Source organism: Schistocerca piceifrons, chromosome 4, assembly GCF_021461385.2.
Source record: "Schistocerca piceifrons isolate TAMUIC-IGC-003096 chromosome 4, iqSchPice1.1, whole genome shotgun sequence".
Taxonomy (NCBI): Eukaryota; Metazoa; Arthropoda; class Insecta; order Orthoptera; family Acrididae; genus Schistocerca; species Schistocerca piceifrons.
The window spans coordinates 611,821,201-611,833,374 of record NC_060141.1 but is presented as its reverse complement, the minus strand read 5'-3'; the positions used below and the strand labels follow the sequence as shown (position 1 = coordinate 611,833,374).

The 12,174-nt window shown below is 43.7% G+C and overlaps 1 protein-coding gene across 1 annotated transcript; it reads right to left on the bottom strand.

Moving 5' to 3' along the window:
• Positions 1–1,718: 1,718 nt before the first annotated feature.
• LOC124796377 (keratin, type I cytoskeletal 10-like) lies at positions 1,719–11,879 on the bottom strand. Its single transcript, XM_047260540.1, has 2 exons — positions 11,731–11,879; positions 1,719–2,132 (listed from the first exon to the last, which is right to left on the bottom strand). Exons 1-2 carry the CDS (start codon positions 11,743–11,745, stop codon positions 1,899–1,901), a joined length of 249 nt encoding a protein of 82 aa, XP_047116496.1. The 5' UTR covers positions 11,746–11,879; the 3' UTR covers positions 1,719–1,898.
• Between the last annotated feature and the right edge of the window lie 295 nt (positions 11,880–12,174).

Here is a 12,174-nt window from a genome sequence, read left to right as displayed (position 1 = left end):
CGTTGGGGATTAAAAGGCCGTAATCATTTTGGAGGAGATAGGTAAGTACCTTGGGCCCATTGTTAAGCAGAGGCTATTGGCCTGTGCCATATATCATAATCTGCAGTCATGGAGTTTCAGCTTAAGTGTGACCTAAATAAATCCTTTGGTCTTTTAGTTAATATGTGCTTAGTATATCTTACGGTCACACTGACCTTTTACACTAAAATGTATGCTTAAAAGGATACTTTATTCTGTGTTATAGAAGCAGGAGCTCCAACTTCTTCCAGGTTGCCAGTTGTAAGGCACCCCGAAATTTTCCAACGAAGTCGGGCTGGTACTTCTAGTCCCGAACACTTTCGTATTTGTAATATTGACGTCACAGTTTGCTGCCCTGACTCGAATTGTAATGTTTGTTGTAAATTTTGCGATGAATTAATTTGGTTAGGTCAACTGATATTTCAAAGGTCACAAAACTTCTGTTTAAATTTTAAGAGGTAACAGAATTTTTCTGTTTAACTTTGTTTTATTTTATCAGGTTTTGCAAAGAAGAGAAAAGAAAAGAAAAGAAGGGATACAAAGGAAGGTATGAGGAGTTTGGTGGCCACCGAAAGTGCTGAAAACCAGAAGAGCGTTGCTAGAGCCACTCTTTAGGAATTCTGGGCGTTTGGGTTGTCGCATTGTCGTGCAGGAATTGTCAGAGTCCGTCGGAATGCACGGTGGACTGAATGGATGCAGGTGATCAGATAGGATGCTTAGGTACGTGTTACCTGTCAGAGTCACATGTAGACGTATCACGGGTCCCATATCGCCCCAGATGCACTCGCCCCACACCATTACAGAACCTCCACCAGCTTGAATAGTCCCTTGCTGACATGTAGGATCCATGAATTCACGAGGTAGTCGACTAAGGCATTGAGCTCTCCTTTCTGCTGTTACAACTTCCCTAATGATAACCTGACAACACAACACTCTTCATGTCCTTTTATTCTGAGGGGATTCCCCCCTGTCCTGACTTTTGCTAGTCAATCCCGCATTATCTGGTGGTGTCCGGATACCATTTCTAATAATTGTGTTGTATTGTATGTATTTTATGTTAACTGGGGGCCTAGAAACAACGGAGACGCTCCGTCCCTGCCGCAGCCGCAACGGTCCACAATCCCACGACGACTACCGCAGTCCACTTCACCCCTCCGCCACCCCACACCGAACCAAGGGTTATTGTTTGGTTCGGCCCTCGGTGGACCCCCCCTCCCCCCCCAGGGAACGCCTCACACCAGACGAGTGTAACCACTATCTTTGCGTGGTAAACTAATGGTGGTGTACGCGTACGTGGAGAACTTGTTTGCGCAGCAATCGCCGACATAGTGTAGCTGAGGCGGAATAAGGGGAGCCAGCCCGCATTTCCCGTGGCAGATTGAAAACTATCCACAGACTGGCCGGCTCACCGGACCTCGACACAAGTCCGCCGGGTAGATTCGTGCTGGGGACCAGGATCTCCTTCCCGCCTTTAAAACCGTGCGTGCTTCTAATAATAGTATAGCATACTACCACAAGAGGATAAGATGGCTTCATACTTCTGAATTGCTGAACACAGACACGTAAACACAGGATACCAATTCAGTGCTTGTGGACACTTCATCATAGGTTCAAAAACAGTGCTCGCGACTCCAGATAACACAATGCATTCGTGTCATCTAGAGTACATTCAGAAGACGATTGAGGACAAATAAAACTGGTTAAACTAACAACTGAAGCTTTATTGTAGTACTGAAAAATTGATTTCGGTCATTATTACAGTGTATCCAAAATTCAAAGAAGGTTTTACGGATTGAAAGGAAAAGGGGACAGAGATAATGTAGGAGCTGTGTGCTCATCTGGAGCCGTTGCAGGGGCCGTGATCGGAGTGAGACGTCAGCCTAGGCGTGGTGGTCGTGACCGCTGCCGCCGCCGTGGTGTCCCGTGTGGTCGCCGCCGATGCCGCTGTGGCCGCCCCCGGTGCTGCCGCCATCGCTGCCGCCGCCCCCGCGGCTGGTGGCGCCGCCGCTGCTGCCCCCCTCACTGCCGCCGTCGGTGCTGTCGTCGCCCACGTGGCCCGGTTCGTGGTGACCCTGGACCAGGGCCAACACCACCAGCACGCCGGCCAGCACCACCTGGTGGACACCAAAGCAGACAACTCTCTCACTTCGCTGTCCAGACTCCTGAACCCTGATTTCATAACTACGACCATTTTATACGGGAAATGTGATCGCAGTATGAACCACCATCGACTGCCTATTGGAACGATGAAAATGAAAATTTGTGCCAGACCGCGAGTCGATCCCAGATTTCTCGTTTTATGCGAACGGTCGCCCTCACTGCTTCGGCTATCCGTGTACAATCGCGGCCAGACCCAAACTTCAATATGTTGTCGTCCATGCGTCACAACCTGCATTCGTACGTTACGTATATTATTCTCCAGGAAGGACATATTTATTTAGAGACGGGGGCCTGGTATTGGCGAATAAATACAACAGAAAAGTGCCTGTGTTATTAAGAAGTACTATGCAATATTCCATCGGACATTGATATGATCACTTTGCAAGGGGTGAGTGAAGCAGACATAAACAAAATTTTCATCGGTCTTTAGAAAACTGAGACGATGTCGTGTTTAATTTTTTTTCGATCAACATTCGATTGTTCATATTTAATATCCCGTCAAGATATAGACAGAATTAAAAATGGTCGAAGCTGACCTCAAGGAAGACGATTTTGGGTTCTAGAGAAAACTACACAGGCCGGCCGGAGTGGCCGAGCGGCTCTAGGCGCTACAGTCTGGAATTGCGCGACCGCTACTATCACAGCTTCGAATCCTGCCTCGGGAATGGATGTGTGGGTTAGTTAGGTTAAGTCCCATAGTGCACAGAGCCATTTGAACCATTTGAAATATAGACACACGCGAGTTCATACTGACCCTACGTTTAGGCCGGCCGTTGTGGCCGAGTGGTTCTAGGCGCTTCAGTCCGGAACCTCGATGCTACTACTGTCGCAGCTTCGAATCCTGCCTCGGCCGTGGATGTGTGTGATGTCCTTAGTTTAGTTAGGTTTGAGTAGTTCTATGTCTAGAGGTTCAAAATGGCTCTGAGCACTATGGGACTTAACATCTGTGGTCTTCAGTCCCCTAGAACTTAGAACTACTTAAGCCTAACTAACCTAAGGACATCACACACATCCATGCCCGAGGCAGGATTCGAACCTGCGACCGTAGCAGTCGCGCGGTTCCGGACTGCGCGCCTAGAATATGTCTAGAGGACTGATGACCTCAGATGTTAAGTCCCATAGCGCTCAGAACCATTTCAACCATTTGGTACCCTACGTTTATCTTAGAAAAAGAGACTGAACAAAAGCAAACCTACCGTCACAGTATTTCTAGATCTGGAGGCAAGAAAAGGTTGACTGGAATACACATTTTTAAATTTTGAAGGAAGCAGGTGTAAAATACTGGGAGCCAAAAGTTCTGTGCAACTTCTAGAGATACCAGGCTGCATTTATAACAGTCGGAGGACTAAAGGGGAGAAATAGCCGTGAAAGGAATGAGTTATAAATTAATATTCAGTAAGAAGAAATAAAAAACTTAGCAGTTTGCGGGTGACATTATAATTCAAAAGAGGTTATGAGGTGAAAGACAACAAAAGCAAAACAAAGATAATGGATTGCTGTGGAATTTGTAGTGTCACCGCCAGACACCACACTTGCTAGGTGGTAGCCTTTAAATCGGCCGCGGTCCGTTAGTATACGTCGGACCCGCGTGTCGCCACTATCAGTGATTGCAGACCGAGCGCCGCCACACGGCAGGTCTAGAGAGACTTACTAGCACTCGCCCAGTTGTACAGCCGACTTTGCTAGCGATGGTTCACTACACACGCTCTCATTTGCAGAGACGACCGTTTAGCAAAGCCTTCAGCTACGTCATTTGCTACGACCTAGCAAGGCGTCTTATTCATTTACTATTCTGAACAGATAATATTGTGTATCATGTACCGTCAAGAGCGACGTTCATCACTTATGGATTAAAGTTAAGTATCAAACTAATTACGTCCGCTTTCTGAATCCTAATTCCTTGTCATGTCCCAGACCTCACGTCAGTATAGTTCTTCCCTCCTCACGCCAGCCTGCGTGAGCTAAAACGCGTGCATTTCGGCCTCCTCTAGTAACACGGTGTTGGCTCTTCTGCCAACACAATAGAATTAAATCAGGTGGTGGGCAGGACATTAGTTTATGGAATCAGATACTAAAAGTAGTGGACGAGTTTTGCCATTTTGGCAGTGAAGTAACTGACGATGCCAAAATAGAGAGGATATAAAATGCAGACTGGCAATAGCAAGAAAAACATATCTGCAAATGAGAAATTTGGTAACATCAAATATAAATTCAAATGTTACGAAGTCTTGCCTGAACTTTTTATTGTAATGTGGTACTACAGAAGAATGATGGAGATTAGTAGATCTGCATGCGGCATCGGGGACTCCCGAAATTGTGACAAAGACGTCACATCTAAAGTACTGTACAGTCATACATTGCGGGCGTGTGCTATTTTGGCTCCACCCGGCTTCTGTCGATACATTGACTGCAGCTATTTATGTAGCGCTTGTTGTTATGGAAGAGAGCTCAACTACCTCATATATCCTGAGCAACAAAAAATGTAAGCGAAACACGTCGAAAAATAACTTTTATGAAAGATTATAAATCCCGGTGTTCGTGCTACTGTCAGCAACAGCGACAGCCATAAACTTCGCAGTTTTTGTTAGGTCTGTGATCTCAGACACTTAGTGTTGTAAGTAGTTCATTTATAATCCTCAGCAACAGTAACAGAAAAATGTAGCCTACGTTAACTATAAAACATCGTTCTTACAGGGAAGAGACAAAGTTCAAGAGTTAACAAAAAACTCTGAAGCAGTATCATTTTACGAAATTTAAAAGAAACTAGCTCAACCAAACCATTTAGCACCACAGGAACCATGCTTCTGTGGCACCAGGGTTTATTTAAGAGCACAAATTAAAAGTTCTTCTCTTTTAAGAAACCTTATTACAGTAGTTTTGTAAACTCTAATTTATTGCTGTGACAGAATCGCAACTTTTTTGATAACTATGTAGTAATATTATTGTATTTTTGTCAAGGAATTTTTTCTGACTTAGAGTATTACATGGAACATGAAAGGACGCTCTGGTGAGTCAATATCTCATGCCCAGCTGCTTAATTGCGAGTTGCTGCACCTATGCAACGTAGCAGAATATCGAAACTAGCTGGATTCGGCAGGTCCTTGGCAGGTTTCCGGACGTGTGTGGAACCAGATGTCTAATTTGCGTGATTCCCGTAAATTACGGGCCGGTCGTTTGTGAGTGCGGAGCTGGTCCCCCTTAAGGTCCGAGATTTATTCCGTCGGATCCAATTCAAGCGAAATTGGTGACCAAGACGTAAATGTGAGTTCAGTGTTTCGCTCCTTGAGACCAATGGAAGACGGTTTTAGCCTTGTATCTTGGACGGTTATCCTGTGGGAAGACGTCGGCAATGAAGGGGTGCAGGTGAACCGCAATAATGTTCACGGAGTTCAGAGCTGTCATGGTGCTTTCGATTTCTACCTGTGGTCCAAACAAAGTCCAAGCGAATGTCCCTAATAGCACGATACAGCCCCCCGCTGGCTTGCGTCAGCGGTGCGACGCAGGTTTGGAGCAGCCGTTCTCCTGATGACGACATATACGGATACGACAATCGACCTAGTGCACCAACAAATTTGATTCACCAGAGCAGGGGAAAAGCGTCCATTGCTTTACGGCCAATCGCGGTAACCTCATTCCGTTGCAATCGTAATTGACGACGACATGGAAACATGTAGCGATCATGTGTTGTGGAGACACATTTTCGACAATGTACGCTGAACGGTGTGCTCCGAAACGTGCGTACTCCAGCAATATTCCTCCTGAAGTGGTCTACGGAACCAGACGCAAATATTGGCTCTCCGTTGCACAGGGTGGGGTTTATTAACGTCCGCATACAGCAGACCAGCTTCCCCGTTCCCGGGGCGCTCATTTGCAGACGTTGGGCCTCAACAGTTTGAACTTTGTCAAATTCACTTGTGTCAGTATATTTATCCATTTTTGGTGCATACTGTCTCTAGAATGATTCGCGACCATCTCTGTTCCTCTTACATAACTTCCTTACTGCGGCAAGCGCGCACACTGCTACAAGGCAACATTCAACCACGCGCGGGCAATGGTTGGAATGTTGTGGATCATCAATGTAATGAGCATGAAATGAATACTATTTCCCGACAAACATATCATCCATACATGAAACATCCTTGACACCACACACTTGCATTATTCTATAACTGTATAGTTGAGAAGCTTACTGGACAAAAAATTAGTCAGCCCGCTGCGCACGCGCAAACGAATCGTTGAGCCTTTACAGACGGTTCAGGGATCGCGTCAAGTCGTCAAACGCGCTACCTCTGCGTGAGCGTAAGTCAGTAGTGATCAGTGAGACATTTGCGTTACCAGCTCACATTGTGCGTTCATATGGGTAAATTTAAGGACTTGACAGAATGACGAAAAGGAAAACTGGTGTTGGTCGTGCTTATACAGTGTGTGATGTTGATGGATTTGTTGGTTTTTCGCCGAGAACTATTCAACGTGTCCACAAGCAGTGGTGTAACACACACGACCACGAAATACGACGTCGGAATTGTGATCGAAAAAAGATCCTGTCTGTGACGGACGGGAGATGCGTTTCGTGGCTTGTGAACCAAAATTGCTTCCAAATCCGGCAGGAATGGATGCAGGCAGTGAATGAAGGTCCACCTCAACTTGTTATCTAGAGAACATTGCGACGGGAGCTGCATGCAATAAACGGTTTGAGTCAGTCACCGCGTAAGAACCCACTGCTCACTCCCATTTACCAACACAACAACAGCAAAGTTCGCTGGGATGGAAGAATACGTGACTGGTTTTCTGAACACTCCCCCACCCTATTAGATCTCGATTGGTCTGCAAAATCATCTGCCTATAGAAAATCTGTGGGTCATATTGGAAAAGTGGGTAAAACGTCGACATCACCGTCCCAGCCATCCTCAGCGAATGGCTTAACCTGGATTTGACGCAATTGCATAACATTGAGGACTCGCTTCCTCACCAAATCGAGGCAGTCCAGCTGGGGATATACAACATATTTGGAGATGCTTGTAATGATTTTTCTAGCGGTCACTAATTTTTTGTCCATGGAGCTTATGTTTGACACCAATATGCGACGTAGAACCTGCAGCTAGAACTGCTCATTATAGCACAGAAACTTCTGCAAAAAAAAAAGCGACGAGTAAAGAAATTCGTCTTAAGAATCTGACCTCACATTATAACGGAACAGCTTTGCTCACAAATTTGTAATAGTTAAAGTTCTACATCTCTCTGTTCATGATATCTCGTGGGCGAATCTAAAATTATAACATGATTTATCTTAATGCATAAAAACTGCTCTTGCTGCATCTCTCATCAGAAAATCTGTGAAGTACATCTCTCTTCTGGCCAAAAAAAGTGCAGGCGTAATCGCAGCACTGTGGTGATATTCCAGTGGAATCACTCGGCAATTCGAGTGCATAACACGTCCTGTGTTAAAATTCACGTGTCACGGGGAGACCAATACGATCGGACGAGTCATGTCACGCGATTGTAGGCAATCACGAACTGAAGACGGTGAAAAGGAGTGGGTTAACAGGTGGGTATACGTTCACTACATAGACTTTGTCACTTAAAGAAGGTCGTTAGACTACCGCAGGAAATAACCTGATCTGGCGGATGGATCGGCAGTTTGAGTCTTGTCGTTGAAGCATCAGTACGCCGATTCTCGATTACAACAGCTCATCTCGACTTTCGATTCGAGCTACTATTGTGTGTATCACGCCAAAAATTATTTGGTGTTAGTTCATTACTTCTGGTCCGAGCTCATGTTACTTGCAGTGGTAACGTTGTCGTCTCTACCGCGTCTTCGGCCATCGACATAGAGTTTATTTCCGCTTCAAAAACTAGGTGCTTGGCATAATGATCTGAGTAGTTTGTGTCAGGCTGCGATACAAAATTATGTATCAGTCTTCAGTTCTTTCTTTCGAAGTTTTCGTTCGACTGGTTTTAAGCCATCTCCCTCTTCTTCCCTACTCTCTTCATTTCCATTTACCTGTTAGACATAACATTCTCGACAATCTCCGACACAAAGAGTAATCTACATTGGCGCCTGAACTCTACCGTTCTTTTCAGTACTACACTAAGTACTTATGAATGTCTTAATAAAAGTCTCAATAACATGCTCACTCATCTGGTTTCCCTCTGAATTTGTCATACTATTTTGATGCTCTACTCAATTCGTATTTTATTTCTCCAACTTCAGTAAAAAAGATATACAAATGAGCCTTAATTTTTTAGAGTTTTTTAGCGTTTATTACCAACTTGAATTCGCGAAAGAGGTAGAGAACTACAAAAGGACCTTGCGCTGATTTCCATGGGTTTGTTAAATCAGCACTAGAGCGTACAGAAATGCTCAAATAATCTCATGTGGAAGATGTGTACATGCCTTTAAGAGTCATGAATCAAATTAGTTCACGCATTAAACATTTAGCATAGTTCTCCGTCGTTAACCCACCAACTTCAGATTTTACGGGATGTCAACTATTTTGTCAGAACGAGTACCCAGACATTAAAGGAAAGTCCGAAATTTCATTCACCACAGCATTTTTGTCCCCACGTCCTGATATTTAATTTTAACACATAGTGCATCAACATGTAGCCTATACCTAAAACTACTGATCTTAACAACAATGATAAATATTCCATTACCTAATCTGTCCACATCACAAAATTTTTCCTTTCGTAAAGTGCCTCATTTGGGGTGCCTCAGGTAAGCACATAAGGAAGTGTTCCTAAATGACAGTCTGTAGCTGAACTCAGGCTTCTTCTTTAAAATGTGGTTGGCCCGCCGCTATTGCTTGCATATTCATCACATTCTCGCCGTCCGATGTGCCCTTGGCTTTCATACCTTCCTTCGTGTTTGACGCAGTTTCAATAGCTCCGTAGCCTTAGTAAGATGAACCTGCTTGTTTCAGTCGAAAATATTTCTCGTATGTCTGATAGTGATTATTACGTTTAAGAGCAGTATGGCGCCATTTGTTGTCCGAGCAGAGAGAAAATTTCCCTAGGTCTCTCATCTCCTGCGAAAACTGACCTAATGAACCGATGTTTAACTAAACACGCTAAAATATACCTTCACTGAAAGTGCACGTGACTGACCGTGGGGGACATAGGAGGCAATTTAGTTGTTACTGGCAGCAGTACATTAATGACAAGTATTTGGCCTCTGTTCAATAATTACCGATTTGTAAGATTTGGGAGGTAGTTCCAGCACAAAATCTAAAGCGTAATGTAATTCATATAAAGAGATAAGAGGGGAAAACACTGCAGAGGCAGTAATACAGTGGAAGTTATACGAGAGTAAGTATGAAAATGTTATCCAACTACGGTATCCACTGCGCACATTAGTGTCTTCCAGTATCCTTGTAAAAATGTTGGTTACGCAAGTTCTGTTTACTTTATATGTTCGCGTTACCCGGAAAGCAGTGAAAGTACCCACTCAGAAACCTTGAGAGCTGCATTCTAAGACCGTGTAACCCGTCATGTCAAGGGCAGAAGGTGCAGGAGATTGCCTCGTCCGACATCTCGAACAGGAAATGCACGTAGCGTATGCCTCATATAGCAATATTCGTCGGAGTATAACGTTCTACCACGCTGAATGAGCCTTAACTTGTAGGTGCAGTTCACTGATACGAGTGGACAGTCTTTTGCTTGTTTGTCTTTATTTTCAGCAAAATTTACCAAAAAATTATTCTAAGTTTCTAAATTCACAGTCAGCTTTCGTTTAGTGTCTCATGCATCTTACAACTTTCGTTTCGTGTCTCATGCATCTTAAGCAATTTGCTGTTGAGGACGAAAAGTATAACGACATAACTTGATATTTCTCGAACTTCATTTATTTCTAGCAGTGCCGCTCAGATGGTCTAGTGCTCTTAGGATGCCAGGTACGTCACATTATTTTTGAATTTTATGCCCAAGGATAACCATTGGCCTCAGGAAGAAATTCACCCTTTTCTGAAGAAGGGAAATAAAGGAACTAACAAAAATGTATTAGAATATTTAGCGTCGTTTACTGGTTTTTAACTCAACTGTTCCGATTCCGGTAGAAGGTAAGATATAAAAACCGTGAACTGTGTCAAACTCTAAGAACAGTTTGATATATATCGTCGAAATGCCATAGGGAAATTAAAAGAAACGTATAAAAGAGCAATTAAATTCTGTGGCACCCTACATAAGCTGCGGTAAGCGTATAAGTGTATATAGGACTATAACAACCACAAAGACGTCATATCAGTCGGTTACTGCGTTCTATTTCTAACAAAGAAGATTAATATCTATTTCATAAGAGTTTTGCCTTTATCAGGTAACAGCGAATCGCATACAAAAGATCTAGAAAGAGGTTTAGAAACAGACACTGGTTGGTAGTTTGTGATTCTGAAAATTTTCATTACAGAATTTCTTACTCTATCACAGCCACCGAACTTTTCAGAACATACAGAATACAGAAATTGGTTCTATTTAAGCGGTTTGTACATTCCTTAATTTTGACACGGGAAATCTACGTCAAAATATGAGATAACTGGTTGAATTTTGCATCCAGATGGGTTGGGATAGAAATTTTACGTAAGAAGTTTGTGAGCTTCGGGCTGCTGACGAAAGAAACATGGCACGAAAATGTAATAATTCTTGGCATCTCCAGTCAGTTCCACGAGAAAGTGTACGCCGGTATTTGTAGGAAATAAAAGACAATATTATAAGTATACGTTTACATGAAAATACATGTTATTACTAATTGCGCAATTATCTAAAAGTTAATCCAATCGCCGTCATTATAGCTTGGCACCTTTTTGGAATGCTTTTCACGAGATTTACTGCGTATTCTCTCGGTATCTCCATATCATCCTGATTTTATATTACAGCTACTTCAAAGTATATATTGCCATCCTTTAAGCTTCATGTTAATGTACGACCAAACCTTTGCGATCGGATTTGCATCTGGAGACATTGCGCCAATCCATGTTGGGCACTCCATTGTCTTGTTCCCATGCTGCACAGAGAGGCCTGCGATGTTTCGGGTCATTACCCTCTTGAACCTCCAGTTTGCCTCGTTCGAACCAGAAGGCATTTTTGATAAATACTGCCAATTTTTCAGGGTTTAAATTGGCTGTAAATAAGTGCAAATAGCCAAAACTACGTTTAGAGAAACGTCCCCAACCATGCACTTTTACTGGGTGTTTGATTATTCGTTGAAGCAACCCTTCACGCTTCGTATACCAGGCTTTTGAAAGAGGAGACCAGGCCCTTTGGATGATGTACAAGAAACAATGCCTCGTGACGCTTCAGGTATTTTGCACTCCTTTTAAACTGCAACCGACAACACGAAACACTGTTGACCTATACACTGTACAAAAGTGCATTAATTACAGATTCGATACTACTACCAGAGATGTCGCTGCTGACGTTACGTTTAAAATTATGGTGTACACTTTCTTGTGGAACTGACTGTAAGTTCAAGATACATTTCAAAGCTCAACTTTTAACTCTCATTTTGACTCATGAGAGGCATCGTGTAGTAGTTCGCAGTAGTATTGCACGGACACTTACCAAGTACTTGTTCATGTCGGTAGTAGTCTGCTGTCACTTGCCTCTTGCACTGAAGCCAACTGTAGCAGTGAGCGGAGCTGCCGACTCTTTTATAGGAGGCAGGCGCTCGATGTTGGCCGGGAGGTATATGCAAGAAAGGAGGGGACGAACTTCCCAGCAGCCAGAACATTCACAATTACGACCCATTGCACGTCGTGCACGCTATGGCGCTTCTCGGAAGGCGACCGTGAACAAGGAAATATGATCTCCAAGGGCATCTCTTGCCCCGCCCTTGAAGCGGGGAGTCCCCGGTCAAGCGCGATGTGTTTTTGTATGTCTTTTTAAGGTTAGGTTATGTCAGGCACTCCTCTAAAGCATCGAGGTTACAAATGGAATTTAGGTCGTGGATGCATCAAATTCAATATAAAATACTTGTATAGGTAGCAGAAAGTGGTGCAATGTTCA